The sequence below is a fragment of the Podarcis gaigeae genome, assembly GCF_964106915.1.
Source record: "Podarcis gaigeae genome assembly, chromosome: 17".
Lineage (NCBI taxonomy): Eukaryota > Metazoa > Chordata > Lepidosauria > Squamata > Lacertidae > Podarcis > Podarcis gaigeae.
This window is the reverse complement of record NC_139694.1, coordinates 34,633,377-34,648,754: the sequence shown is the minus strand read 5'-3', so window position 1 is coordinate 34,648,754 and position 15,378 is coordinate 34,633,377. Positions and strand designations below refer to the sequence as shown.

General features: G+C 44.2%; 1 protein-coding gene across 1 annotated transcript in view; it reads left to right on the top strand.

Annotated features, from left to right (window-relative positions):
• The window catches only part of CC2D1A (coiled-coil and C2 domain containing 1A), a 51,564-nt gene that overhangs the window by 4,272 nt on the left and 31,914 nt on the right, over positions 1 to 15,378 (top strand). The window contains exons 3-12 of the mRNA XM_083718583.1: positions 1,516 to 1,648; positions 2,757 to 2,866; positions 3,735 to 3,809; positions 5,506 to 5,643; positions 6,774 to 7,146; positions 8,774 to 8,898; positions 9,223 to 9,295; positions 10,920 to 11,036; positions 12,563 to 12,693; positions 13,995 to 14,067. Of these exons, the coding sequence (XP_083574709.1) occupies positions 1,516 to 1,648; positions 2,757 to 2,866; positions 3,735 to 3,809; positions 5,506 to 5,643; positions 6,774 to 7,146; positions 8,774 to 8,898; positions 9,223 to 9,295; positions 10,920 to 11,036; positions 12,563 to 12,693; positions 13,995 to 14,067 (1,348 nt within the window). The remainder of the gene's footprint in view (positions 1 to 1,515; positions 1,649 to 2,756; positions 2,867 to 3,734; positions 3,810 to 5,505; positions 5,644 to 6,773; positions 7,147 to 8,773; positions 8,899 to 9,222; positions 9,296 to 10,919; positions 11,037 to 12,562; positions 12,694 to 13,994; positions 14,068 to 15,378) is intronic.

Here is a 15,378-nt window from a genome sequence, read left to right as displayed (position 1 = left end):
AAGGCAGTTCGTCTACCATTATTAGTCTTCTCTGTAACTCACAGATAAAGGAGGCATAACATATAGAATAAGAGAACAGGAAGAACATACGTTTAAAGAAGATCAGAAAACATTTATTGAATATATGGAAAATAATTCAGTGTACAGCCCAAAACACTGTCAGCATTAAGATAAATTCAACAGTGTAAATAAGTTTTGATGGATGCAATAATGGAAAACAGATTGGTACAGTTTTTGTAAAATATGCGGGGATATAAGATATGTAAAATGAACCACGGAAAGAAAGAAGGGAAGAAATTGATATCTTAAGTATGTAAAATGTTTATTTGAAATTGTAAAACAGAAAATTGAATAAAAATTATATTTTTAAAAAAAACCTAAAGTGTGTATGTACACCTGGGGGGTGTGGGGGATAAAGGAGGCATATCCTGTTGGGAATGCTCCAGGGAATGCCTGGGCAGTGATGAGGCACAACGTGAATGAAGAATGTGCCCCAGAAAGCTCTGCAAGATGCAAGGAATCTGTGGCTGGTGCTCAGGGGTTTCTTGGCAGACAAATCAATGTTGTGAGAGTTCCCACATGGTATGAAGTTTGAAAAATGCTGCACGGAGTCATATCCTGTTGTGACTTTCATTGATATTTCATAAGAAAAGGAAAGAATTAGAATGTAATGAATATTTGTTTCTTATTTGTTTTTGTTTTTTAAAATCAAAGGAACAGTCACCAAAATCAAAAACACACAAGCTGTATACAGCACATACATACCTCTGCCCAATGCTTCAGCTGAAAAGATTCCCGGAGTGGCTTACATATACAGTGGTACCTCTGTTTAAGAACAGTCCAGTTTAAGAACAATTTGGTTTAGAAACTCCGGAAAACCGGAAGTAGTGTCCCGGTTTGCGAACTGTACCTCGGTCTAAGAACGGCATCCGAATGGTGGAAGGATACCGGTGGCGGGAGGCCTCATTAAGGAAAGCATGCCTCAGTTTAAGAATGGTTTTGGTTTAAGAACAGACTTCTGGAACAGATTAAGTTTGTAAACCGAGGTACCACTGTAATCAATTTTAGAAGACAATCCAAAAAACAAAAGGTAAAAGGCTGAGGAAAATTGTCTTCCCCAGCTTGGATGGAGGCTAATGCTGGTACTTAAACATGTACACAAGCAGTGTGTCTGCTAATACAGTCATTAGTTTGCAGCAGCAGCAGCAACAACAACAACAACAACAATTTATTCATCCCCAGCCACTCTGGGCAGCTCCCAACAGAATATTAAAAACACGATAAAAGATCAAACATTAAAAACATCCCTAAACAGAGCTGCTTTCAGTTGTCTTCTAAAAGTCAGATAGTTGTTTATTTCCTTGACATCTGATGGGAAGGCATTCCACATGGTGGGCACCACTACCGAGAAGGCCCTCTAAGATCAGTATCAACAAATACTATCCATAAAGCATGAACATCACAAAGTAAGTCTACAGCACTCTTCATGACAAAGTTGTACCTCATTTCCTGTAGATGGGTTTGCTGTTGGATTTTTCACCCGAAGGCTTGATGGCCAGTGATGGGGAGGATGACCACGAACTGGAGGCCGAATTCCTGGCCATTGTTGGAGGCCAGCCAGATCCAAAACGGAAACCAAATGGAAAAAGTAAGTGGCTGTCAAGCCCTTGTAGCATTGCCTGTTGCTTAAGAAAGTGACTTGAGCACTATGGAGTGTGTGTCTGTGTGTATGGGGTGCATCTTGAAGGTCCCATGGGACATTTCCAGGTTCCAAGACACAATCTGTCACCCAACTCTGCAATAAAGGGGGAAGCTGCCTTAACATGTCCTTCCCTTCCTCTTTATCTCTGTGCTTTCTTTGAACTCTTGAAATATCCTGAATTTCCCATCTCTCCTATTGGATATTATAGACGGCTCTTCAGGCTGCACAAATTTCCCACTCAGCCCCCACCCTTATGCTGCTGAGCAGTGATTGTTTTAAGCTACAGTACTAGGAACTTTGTACTACTTTCTTGGGGCAACTGTCAAGAAGAGTGGGCCACCTGCTACTTCAATGGCAATGCCACAGTTCGCCTTAGGCCTGGCTGCCACTGGCTTTGACGTCTCCCCACATCAGCATGGACCCCAGTCATGCATCTTGGGGCCTCACTGCAAGTGAGGGCACCCCTTCTTACCCACCCCCCATTCACACTCTACTCGTGGCCTTGCCAAAGGCCTCCTTTACCATTTTGAAGCAAAGCCAGTAGACACGTCCAACTACTCCCAAGTGCTTGATGAAAGAATCTATTGAAGACTTGCAAGTTTCAAAGAACTAGAATCTTTCCCTCTGAGTACAGTGGTGCCTCGCAAGACAAAATTAATTCGTTCCACGAGTTGTTTCATCTTGCGATTTTTTCGTCTTGCGGAGCACGGATTCCCTGGGTATTAATGGTTGTAAGAAAAAGGAAACAAACTCGCAAGACGTTTCCGTCTTGCGAAGCAAGCCCATAGGGAAAATCGTCTTGCGAAGCAACTCAAAAAACGAAAAACCTTTCGTCTTGCGCGTTTTTCGTCTTGCAAGGCATTTGTCTTGCGAGGTACCACTGTACTCCTTTTCCTGGTCTTCTGATGGCTCTGTTGTTGTTTATTTAATTATTATTTTTCTCCGCTAAGCATTTGCAGTTGTTTCAAAACCTGTTCTGAAATCCCTTTTGGACCAATCTTGAGTTGATTTTGTGACATGTGATAACGGCCCGTTGTTTGCTTTTTCTTTCTAGCTCCTTTGCCAATGGAAGCTATTGAAAGAATGGCCGCTTTCTGCATGAAGGACCTCGACGAAGAGGATGGGGTAGAAGAGGAAGATTTGGAAGATGACGACGAACTCTTGGTAAAAATTTCCTTGGAGCCTCGCAGGGTACTGTGGGGAGGAGGTGGTTGGAGACTGACAGTGGCATTATGTGGATAGAGAAGGGAATTGCCAAAGTGGCGAGGCAGAGGTAGGCTAAGACGGATCCTTTGAGAAGAAGGGGAAAGCCTGCTAAATAGAGAACAGGAGGTTGTTCTGGGCACATGGAGGAGAATAATAGAAAGCATATAGGCATTAATGAGAGAGGAGACAAAAGTGGCTTGTGGGTGCAGGAAAGACAGTTTCAGTTGGTATTATGGACGGAAGTAAAGGGGTCGATTGGATGTTCTGGGAAAGATGTGTGGGAGAGGAACTAGGGATGGTACCAGGGCTGTCTTTAGCAGATGCGGTGCCAGGGTGCAAATATCCACCCAGCGCCCCCAAATTACCACGGATAGTGTTGGGGTGGCTGTAGCTGCGCACTGCCAGTCATGGGGGGGGGGCATAACTCTTCCCCATGCCGCTGCAGGAGAGCGATCCCCACAGAGGCTTTGGAGTGAAGTTGCGCCCCTCCCAAGCCTCCTTGGGAGGAGAGCGATCCTCGCAGAGGCTTAGGAGGGAAGCTGCGTGCCCACCAGCCTTATGGTTGGTGGGGCGCAGCTGGTGGGCGTGCAGGGAAAGGGGAGGCTGCTAGCAAAGCCACGCAGCTCTCCCACTTGCTTGGGCGCCCCTGAGAGGCCGGCGCCCTGGTGCGACACACCACTAGGCCGTATGGGAAAGATGGCTCTGGATGGCACAGGTCAGGGTGGTTGGAAAGGGGAAAGATGGGGGCAGATAAAAGTTTGCTTCAGAATTCGTCAGTTTTCATTGAAGACTACAAAATTTGAATGTCTTGTTCTCTTCTATGTAGGCTGAGCTCAATGAAGTCCTTGAGGAAGATGCTGAAAGCAAGGATGCTCCAACACTTTCTCCTGCTCCTGTTAAGGTGCGAACCTCCCTTCCGGCTTGGGTTTCTTCCTCTTTTCTTCTTGTTGGGCACGTCTTAAATTGTAGATGATCCTGATGTTGGAGAATTTCGTTCTTGCCCTTGGACTTGTTAACACTAGTTGATAACCCAAGGCTAGTAGCCAGTTTTGCAGTCTTGCTTGTAAATACAAGGGAGCAGTAAGTAGGACTTCCAACTCTCATGTATCTCATAAAACAAAAAACTGTCGAGACTGCTAAGAACGTGTGCAGTAGGTAAGGGGAAGAGCTGCGATCTGGGGAGTCTCCTGTTCAAATGTTGCTTTAGTCATGAACCTGCTGGTTGGTCTTCGCACTAAGGGAGTGGGGGGAGGGAGCTAACCTGTGACCCCCCCCAGAAGTTACTGGACTGCAACTCCTATATTTCCTTTTTTAATGCAATTTATTAATTTTATAATAACCACACACAAAAAAACACCATAATTTTTAGCTCATCTGTATATACAAACCACAACATCACCAAACCCTTGACTTCCCTCCACTCCCCCTCTCGGTTCCATTGTTTTCTTCTTATTCATGCATGTCCATAAAGCCTTATATTCTTGACAGTCCAATTTTAAAACCTTATTCATCTCATTACAAGTGGCTTTTAAAAGTTCAACTAACGTAGAAATCTATACACAAAGCTTTAAAAAGATGCATTAAACATTTCCCTTTTTAAAAATCAAAGTCCTTTCTTTCTTGGGTTTCAAATTACCTAATTTGTCCTGCATAGTTTACTAATTTATTTTGCCAATCTTCTTTATCTTCTTTGGTGGTGGCTTCTTCCTTCTGTGGGCACAACTCCTCTGTTTCCTGACCATTTGCCATGATGACTGAGGCTGATGGGAGTTGGGAGTCCCAACAGCAGTTGGAGGACCACAGGATAGACTCTTCAGCCTCCAGCTGTAATAGGGGAATAGTAACAGTGTTCTACACCACAGGGCAGTTGCTGTAAGTCTTAATGACATAGCGTGCATGTGTGTGAAGTGCTTTGGGCTTCTCTGCAGCAGAAGTGAGCCCCCTTTTTAAACCAAAGGGAGGGCTGCATTTGCTTCTGGGCAACCTTCCCACGGCCACATGCTAGTGATGGGACAGAGGCAAAAGCGGGCATGGCAACAAAGGTAAATGGCAACTTTCGGTTTCTAAGCACACTCTCACATTCCTCTCTTCCATTCAGACAAACAAGAGGCGTTATTGGAATTCAAGTAGACGCTTAGGGTGCAATACGGGGCCAGTGAAGAGGGTGGTGCTAATAATAATTTAATAATTTATTAAATAATAACTGTTAACTAATAACTAATAGAGAGAGCTTTAGGGAGTCCAAATCCCCCATATCGTAGGTCCATAATAATAATTAAGGCTTAGGATGATAGCAAGAGAGCGCAGCTTTGACAATGAAGCAATGACTTCTGTTTTTCATACTGAGAGTATGCTCTTTTTTTCCTTCTATAAAATGATCTTGCTCCGGCTGCATTATAGTGCACAGACAGGTGGGTGTTTCTGCAGGGGAGCGGAGGGACAAGGCCACTTTCTTCCTTGCCCAGTGTCTAGAACTGTTGGGTTGGGGGGCATGGCGTCAGATGTGCAATGTCTTCAACAGATCAGCAGTGGACAAATGTGGGGATTGGGTTTGTTTTTTCCCTGGGGAAAAAATGGTCTGTTTCATGCTTTCCCAGACAAATAATACCCCTGCTGATTCCAGCAACACGGAATCGGTTTTGCTAGAAAGACTGGCCATGTACAAAGCTGCAGCTGCTAACGCAAAGCAAGCCAACGAAAGCTCCAAAGTGCGTCGCTATGAAAGGGGGACCAAGGTAAGTCACCAGATATTCACTGAAATATAATTTTGAAATTTGGCAACCAGATCTTCTAGGTCTTGTATGAAAAACTATCAGAAATTGATTTTTTTAATACCGTATTTACTCAAGTCTAATGCACACTTTTTTTGCCAAATGATGCTGCAAAAAATTGGGTGCGCATCAGATTCAATGGAGCAGTAAAGGTAAAGTACCCCTGACTGTTGGGTCCAGTAGCGGATGACTCTGGTGTTGCGCACTCATCTCGCTCTATAGGCCAAGGGAACCAGCGTTTGTCCACAGACAGCTTCCGGGTCATGTGGCTGGGATGACTAAGCCGCTTCTGGCGAACCAGAGCAGCGCACAGAAACGCCATTTACCTTCCAGCCAGAGTGGTACCTATTTATCTACTTGCACTTTGACGTGTTTTCGAACTGCTAGGTGGGCAGGAGCAGGGACCGAACAATGGGAGCTCACCCTGTCGTGGGGATTCAAACCGCCGACCTTCTGATCGGCAAGCCCTAGGCTCTGTGGTTTAGACCACAGCGCCACCTGCGTCTCATGGAGCTTTAGACTTGAGTAAATACGCACCTTGCTACCAGCTCCAGCTAACTGGCAGTGAGAAGCAGGCTCTGTCCCATCCATCGATGGAGAGGTTTAAAGGACTCTGACCTTGTTGCTGGTTCATGCTAGCATGTGAGAGGGGAGAGATGAAAGCAATCTCAGAGCCCGCTCTTGATCTCTAAGCTACAGTAAGCCATTACATCTGAACTGGCCCTTATCATTAGGGTGTAAGGAAAGAGTTACAGCCTTGGCAAATGTAGGAGGCAGCAGTACCAAACATGAGGAGGTCTTGTGTCTGATTAGATGAGCAAGGATGTAAAAAAATGGAAAGGTTTGAGCAAGTGTTTGAAGTCTTGAAGGTAGGAGCAACAATGTGATGGATGTGAAGACTTAAAGGAAGCCAGTGGGAATTTCTTTTAAATTTTTCTAAAGACGCAGACGGAAGCTTCAGAGCGATGTGGGGAAATAATATTTTGGTATGTGTGAAATGCATGAGTTTCTGAGTGGGGAAAGCCCTCTCATTCTCAGCTTGTGTTTTAAGTTTCTGAAACGTGCATGTTACACTATATACATTCTTCCCTCAGACTCTGGAAAACTTGTTGACCTCTGTGAAGAAAGGCAAAAAGATTGACGAAGATGAAATTCCTCCACCAGTGTCTACAGGAAAGGTCTCAAATTCCCAGCGGCAGGGCTCTCCTTTGGAGACAGCTCCAGCCTCACAGGTCTCCTCCGCTTTGGATGAAACTACAACTGCTGCCAATCACCTTCCTCCAGAGTCAACTCCTGCAGCTCCTGAGCAACCACCTTCTCGAGCACTGCCTCTACCTGAACTATCCCCCAAGCTGCCACCGCCAGTACTTCCAAAACCAAAGATTTCTCCACCTCCTCCTGTGTCACTTAGATCCCCGGAGGCTCCACAAGAAAAATCTGCCGCTGTGGAACCTTCCCCTTCTTTGGGTTAGTACTAAATGCAAATATGCAGCATAAAAAAGACCAAGATGTTTGAGAGATGTTTGACGGGTGATTGGGGTAACTGTGGAAACCCAGCCAGATGGGTGGGGTGTAAATTATTATTATTATTATTATTATTATTGCAAACATATTTTACCGTGGTTTAAAGGAGGGGTTGCCAAGTAGTAGTAGTAGTAATAATAATAATAATAATAATAATAATAATAATAATAATTTATTGTTTATACCATGCCCATCTGGCTGGGTTTCCACAGCCACTCTGGGCAGCTTCCAACAAAATATTAAAATACAATAGTCTGTTAAACATTAAAACCTTCCCTAAACAGGGCTGCCTTCAGATGTCTTCTAAAAGTCTGGTAGTTGTTTTTCTCTTTGACATTTGGTGGGAGGGCGTTCCACAGGGCGGGTGCCACTACCCAGAAGGCCCTCTGACTGCTTCCCTGTAACTTGGCTTCTCGGAGCGAGAGAACTGCCAGAAGGCCCTCAGCACTGGACCTCAGTGTCCGGGCAAACGATGGGGTGCCTTCCAGGTGTTTCTTGGACTCCCAAGTCCCATCAGCATGGCCAGCAACCAGGATGATGGGGGTTGTTGTCTAGCAACATCTGGAGGGCTGTGGGATCCCCACCTCTGGGTTAAAGCCATGTTTAGCCTTGACTTGTTTTTCAGAACTGTTTTTAGCCTGGTAGTCAAGTAGGTGTCACAAACAGGACCTAAACAGGGACCCCAGGTTCAAATCCTTACGGTGCTCATTGGATGGGTTTAGACACTCTGCTGTCTTTCAGTCCACCTTTCATGTCAGAGAACTCAATAGGAATGGGCTTTGTGATTTCTAACAAGAAATCACAAACTGAATCAAAACCAATTGAAGTACTAGAGAAAATGGAAAAAGTTATTTTCTTAAAAAATATACAAATATCATGTAACTTTGGTGCTTTCTTTGCCCTGCCCCAATGAATAGGAGCTATCCTTTTTATTTTTCTTGCTCTAGTTAGCTGTGTTTTGGCTGGTACAATTTAGTTTCAGCACTTAGTGGTGTCACCACTTCCAGTCGCTTTGGATTTGTTTGCGGGGGGAGGGAGTGACATGAATGAAAAGAAAACCCTACACTAATACGTCATGGTTTAATGACTGTATTTCTTCTTTATGTCATTTGATGCTGTAACCAGCCCCGTGACCTAAAGGTGAAGGTCGGGACAGAAATTTTACTTAGAGATACATGAATTAAAACCCTATTTAGACAACCTGTGCCCCAAACATAATGGCAAGGATGCCAAGAGTCCTTCAGTTTGTCGCATGCACTCACATCACTTACATTTTGCCTTGTGTTTCTCTAACGGCTGATCCTCGTGGCAAGTTGCTTTTGAAACTGATGGGAACCTCAAGAGCAGTTTGTTTAATTTCGTGTGGGGAGGAGGACTGAAAAAGAACTCACAGGGACACACAGCCCAAGTTGTTCTCTGGCTCCCAGTCTTTCAGATCGCTTTGACAGGGATGTGCAACAGCATGTTCTACATCACTGTCTTGCTAGTAGTGATCTCTGTTAGCTGCTCCGGGAGCCTTTTTGACTACAGAACACACTTAAAATGCTTTGCAAAATCTGCTTCTCCTCAGATTCCAAAAGCTCCAGTACCCAGGTGCTTCTGCAAGCCAGACAGCGGGAATACAAGCTGGCTGCTCTGCGGGCTAAACAGGAAGGCAGCATTGAAATGGCTACTAAGTACTACCGCATAGCCAAGGTAAGTGCACTTCTACAGCAAGACAGAGGTCCTTTTTGCAAGAGGTCAGGAAAAACAGTGCTCCGTGGGGAGAACGATCGTCGCCAAAGTTGCTATCTCTTTCTGCAGACCCTCGCAAGTGTCCCTATTTTCCAGGGACATCCCTGATTTAGAGAAGCTGTCCCGATTTCTGATTTGGTCCCAGAATGTCTGGCTTCTGGCTTTTCCTTGGGATGTCCCTGTTTTCATTGGAGAAATGTTGGAGGGCATGGAGTTATCTGACCATCTGAAGGCAATCCTGTAGAGGGAATTTATACAAGTAACGTTTTTATTCATGTTTTTCAGAGCCTTGACCCTCTTTTAGCATCTGTGGGTAAAGGAGAGGCGGTGGATCTCAGTCATCTGCCTCCCCCTCCAGGTAAGAATAGTTGGGTGTTCCAAGTTGTGTCCCCTGTGCGTGAGCTCTGGTTCTCTCCATATCATTTGTAACTTCCTTGTAGAGATATGGCACACCAGTTCTACTTCTAGTAAAAAGCAGGTAGAAGTGCATTGATTAATTCCATAATATGAAATAGCTAGCTAGTCCAAAATGTAATCCCAGTTATATTTTATGAGTTGAAACTCTTGAATCAGATGTTTCCTGTCTTCCCAACCTGAAACATATGCCATTACAAAAATTCTAGAATAATTCTTGAGGCACAGTCACTCCTGATTCAGGTAACTTAACAAGACTTCTGGTAGTAGTAATAATAATTTTATTTACAGTGGACGCTCAGGTTGCGAACGTGATCCATGCAGCATGCACGTTCTCAACCCACAGCGTTCGCAACCCATGTCTGCACACGCACGGGTTGCAATTTGGCGCTTCTGCGCATGCGCGACCACCAAAACCCGGAAGTAACCCGAGGTATGACTGTATACCCTTCCCATCTGGCTGGATTTCCCCAACCACTCTGAGCTGCTTACAGTACATATAAAACATAATCAAACATCAAACATGAAAAGATGGCAAGGTGGTAAGATGGCAATGGCAGCGGCCACCACAGTTGAGCCCCCATTCAAGGTTTCTAACACTCTCAGGTGCAAAGGGAAAGCTGATGCAACCAGTACTGGCTTCACAGTCTTCAGGAAGCCAAATTCTTCCAAGGCTCCTCTCAGGCTGAAGCTTTGTGTACATTACCCAGGAGTGTCTCAATGAATTTAGGAGGACTTGTTTCTTAATAGACATGCATAGGAACGAGTTGTAAGTGCTTTATTTATACTATTCTACTCATAAAGCTAACATGAAGAGCTAAGGCATGTTGGTTGTCCTCCAGAATGGCCACGGCCTAGTCATATGAAGGGAGCTTGAGACTGTTTAAAAAGGATGGAATCTCATCTTTGCTTACGTTGGTGCAAAGTTACATCCGAGATCATTGGATGTTTTTGGCTAGGAGAGTGTACATCCTTGGTCTTGTCAGGAAGAAGATGGATTCCGCTTGTTCTAAATATTTGGTCTGCGTCTTAATCTTGTTACCTTTCTGTTTCTGGGGTGGGGCACTCAGACAAACAGGAAAGCCTTTGTATGGTGACTGCTCAGTGATGAGACTTGCCCTTTCTTGTAGCCTGAGAAAGGGAGACAAAATCCCTGAGATTCGCTCACAGCTCAAGCCTATCCTGCCTTTGGATTGAATGATCCTCAAGGCGGCTTGCAATCATTTGCAGTAATACTCACACTACTTGTACACAAACCACAACCCCTTGCTACTCAACAGCTCTTGGTCTCCTGGCTGACGGCAGGGGCCAGGGTGTGTTTCTCTTCTGCTCTGAACCCTCAGGGGAAAGTGCATTGGAGCAGGAGCATTGCGAACATTTGGTCTTAATAGCTCAGCACTCCATGGGTGTTTGGGGCAGGGTGGTGGTAGAATGCAACATAGAAGTGTTATATTGAAGAGCCCCTGCTGAAAGACTCATTGACTGCTGGTTTCAGTAGGGAAGGGCGCTGCCAGCCTATTGTGAATCGGCTTATTGTCATGCAACTGCCAGCTATTTTTCTTCCACAGATCAGCTGCCCAAGGAGATGTTGTCCCCAAGTGTTCCACAATCCCCTGTAGCTACAGCAACAACACTTCTTGCACAGGCTGCAACCCCACTGGCACCGGGAGTCTCAAGTGCAGGAGGTAAGAACCCAGTAAGGCTTTCTTGCTTCTAGTTGTCCTGAGAATATTGCTTCACTGTGCAGAGCCTGCAGCTCAGCTTCTTGTAGTATAGGCGTTCTGCATTGTTTTTCTTTGGGGCTTTGCTTGCTAGTTTTTCTGCAGGTGGAAAAAGTTCTCTTGGGGTGCAGCCTGCACCCTGTAATAGGCCTGGCCTCTTATTTCACTTGCCTAGTTCTGCCGAGTTAATAGATCTGATTCCCTAGAATTGTATAGGACTTTGCATGATGAATTTGGGTATTTTTCCTGATCTGATTTAGCGTGTTTATTTTACTTGTATTTAATAAAGCTTTAAAATGGAAACTGCCAAGTTTGTCTAGTATTATTTGCAGCTGGCATCTGCTCACTGTTGCTAATGAACTTCTGAAAGGATTTTTTTATTTTGGCAGAAAAATAGAAAACTGCAAAAAAAAAAAAAAAATCTGCCTTGTATCACTGACCCCCAAATTCAAAGAATAGTTTTCCTCAAGGCCATCTTTTTAACAAATATGTCATGTGTGGAAACTGTTCAGTCTTAAGCATATTTTTGACAGACTGAAGAAGATTGATAAATGCTCTTACAAGTCTAATAAAGGATTCAGGAGACTTTTGATCTTGACCCAACATAGAAGTTTTAAATGATCATAGTGTTTTATGTCTAGTGTAGTGGTTTTCAATCTCCTCCCTGCTCCCCAGATCTTTAGAAAATTGCTTAGGGCCTCACAAGACCCCCTAATAAAGTATTTTGGTTCCACAAATGAACAAAAAACTACAACTCATATTTTAACAGCCGTAAGCTAACTTTTCTAAGATGATAGTTGTGTTTCTGGTTTAATGATAAAGAAAAATATTGCCAGCATCATAATTAAAAAACAGTGCCGTATAATGGAAAATCATAGGCTTTCAGTCAGGCCACTGTGAAGAACTTCTTTGACTGATTAAATTTTAGGGAAAAATTAGAGTGTTGTATTTTGAAAAGCTAGTGCGTTGTCATTCTGGTTGATATATTTGGTCTTGGTAAAAATAAAGACCCAGGTCCCTCGCAGGGGGGGGGGGGGAATCAGTCAGGTGCAGGGCCAGGTACAGTTACAATGGGCTATTGTGCAGCATTTCAGCGGACCTTCTGAATGGAGCTTAGACCAGTTTGAGAACTTTGATTCTAAAGAAGGCAAGATCGGTTTGGAGAGGAGTATGGCATATTGTCATTTTTTTAATCTTCAAAACAATGTCATAAATAAGAGGAGAAACCATTCATCTTTCCACCCATGCAGAATGAGAAGCAGTAATTCCTATCCTAAACTCCCAGGAATATAAATTTAGCTAATCAGGCACTGACGTCAACTGCTGGGGATATTCTGCACTTCCCTGCACTTACCCTATCCCAATGCTGAAGGGATAGGGTAAACTTTCAAGGCACTAACCTTGTTTTAGATAAGCCGCCCACCCCCTCCTAGTCTCACTTTCTTGCATGCAAGAATGGACGGACATAGAATTGCCTGCTTTGTTTCCAGATGTGCCCCCGCCTCCTCGAGATATTATGGAGGCACTGCAGCAGAGGATGGACAGATACAAGACAGCAGCAGCCCAGGCAAAGAGCAAAGGAGATGACAGGAAGGCTAGGATGCACGAGCGAATTGTGAAGGTGAGGGACCTGCTTTCTTTACGGTTTTGCTCGCTAGCTTTCCTGCTCAAGTGTTACATAGCACAGATCTTGTGGCAATACTTACGAGGAGCAGATAGAGAAAAAGCAATTTGCTCCCCGCTGCAGCATAACTGGGTTCATGGTGGCTGGAATATGCTAATAAGTATTTTCTTCTTGCCGCCTAATGAACGGATACAGAATCGTGGTGATTTTTGCAGAAAACCACAGTTTCCGGGTGTAGAAACTGAATTAAAAGGTTGGTTCTGTTTATTTTGATATACGGGAATTGTGATCGATATCGAGCGTTTGCATCACACATACCCCTTGTGTAACTCTTTGGGGGAAATTACTGGCCCTGAGAAATCCTCAAGGATCACCCCCCACAGCAGTCGTAGGTCTCAACATTTTCTTCCCACCCATTCTGCTTTTAGTTCACTATAAATTGGGGTGTCTCCTTGCCCATCCTCAGTGAGCAGGATGAGGCAGAAGAGTGTGTGCTAATGTTATTCTGGTATTATTGCTCCTGTCCGGTGCAGCAAAAGGTTTAAAACCCCTTAACATCCAGTCATTTTAACAATTAAGTTGTTCTGTTTTTAAAGGGTTTCATATATTTTATTGTATAAGTGGTGTTGTACACAGCCCTGATATTTATGAGACGGCAGTATATAAATAATTTGATTGATTGATTAAAGCAGGCCAGACTAGAACCAAAGCTAGTTTTCATTTCTCTGAAGTTCTCCTTGTGCTCCTATCTAATTTAGCTCAAGAACAGGCTTCCTGATTGACTATAAGCCCTCTGTTAACTTCATCGGTAGATTAAAAACATACAGCAGCTCAACAATGCAGTCTGTGCTTTGCTTAGAAATGAGCAACACTCTTGTAAAATCTGTAGGACTTGGAGATAAAAGTGTTAAAACCCAAGTGGCACTGAAAGAACAGTTCAGAATGAGTGAAGTTAAAAAATAGCAATTCAAATGCAGGGCAAGAGATACCAAAAGATGAACTGATTCTACTTACAACTCCAGAAGCAGCAAACTGGTATGAGCTAAGGATTTGGGTGATTCTAGGATGAGATCCACCCAAGTTACTGCCATTTAAAGCACAGGTGTTTAATGAGTGTACAGGCAGAACAATTGCTTTGATTAACAATGTTCCTGATAATAAGTAAGCAAATATGCATACTCTTATACCTTGTTTTTTGCTGCAACTATCCCAAGAAAAGTAGCTTTACTCACCCTTTTCTAGAAAGACCATGCTCCCAAATTAGGGATTTCAGCTTCTGTTTTTGTTTCCCTCTTCAGCAATATCAAGAGGCCATCAGAGCTCACAAGGCAGGAAAACCTGTTGAGTTTGGTGACCTACCTGTTCCCCCAGGTATGTAACTTGCAATCTTGTTATTGGTAGTTGGGGAGGCAAGGATGCATCTGGCAAATGCTGCCCTCTTGTGGCAACATCATGTGAGGTTACCCCTAAGTAACTCCATCTAAATCAGGTGTGACCAAACATGGCCCTCCAGATGTTTTGGGACTACAACTCCCATCATCCCTAGCAGTGGTCAGGGATGATGGGAATTGTAGTCCCAAAACAGCTGGAGGGCCAAGTTTGGCTATGCCTGATCTAAATAGATGGCTCTTCTGAGTTTTCTTCTTGGTTCCCACCTTAAGCTTCCATCACACAGGGAGATCTTGGGCATTATAAGAAGCCCCGCCAATAGATGCCCACATCACAACTTCTGCTAGCACAAGAGGGCTCCCACCCCAACTCATGCACTCCCTGCATCCCCCCAAGTTGGCTTTGGGGAGTTGGGAAAACCCCCAATACAGCCTGTAGAAAGAGGAGAGGTCAGATCATTCCATCAGGCAAGGAAGAAATGCTTGCGCTGATGGAGCTATCCGCTTAGTGCTGTGTTGAATTCCTCCCTATGCTTCTAACTGCAAAGTTTGTGCCCTCCAGAATGAGACAAAGGGGTCAGCTGGCAATCGATAAGATTGCAGATGAAGGTGGCAGCCCTAAGCAAAATTATTTGGAAGGAAGTGAGTGCCACCTATTTCACATTATCCCAATTAGGGTCAGGGTTTTTTAGCATTGTGTTTGCTTTGCTGAAAGCTGAAACTCCATAAAGAAGGGAAAGGGGGGTATCCAGCAAAAAAACTCAGCCTGACCATGTACATCAGGCTTCCTCAACCTTGGCCCTCCAGATGTTTTTGGCTTACGACTCCCATGATCCCTAGCTAGCAGGACCAGTGGTCAGGGATGAGGGGAACTGTGGTCTCAAAACATCTGGAGGGCTGAGGCTGAGGAAGCCTGATGTACATTGAAGGCACTGTCGTCAACATGCCCAGTTATCTTTAATATTTCATTGATGGATTTTGCATAGGCTGTTTTGAGAGGTAGTTGGAAAGAAGTTATAAATACAGTGTGCTAATCGTGGCCGTGGCCTCCACATTGACTCCTGTAGAATAACTACAAACTCTGATTTCTTTACTACACATTTGCTCGAACAAATGTGCTTGCATTTCTGTTACTTGTCGAAAGGGAGCAAGGAACAGTGGGGCTGTGAAATCTTTGGCTGCTTGAAATCTTGTTTCCTCCTGGCTTTAGATATTTCAGTAGACATTGCCCTCAGTTTCAAGCTGTATCCTTACAGCCACGGCCTGGAAATGTGTTTAATTTTTAAAGAACTGG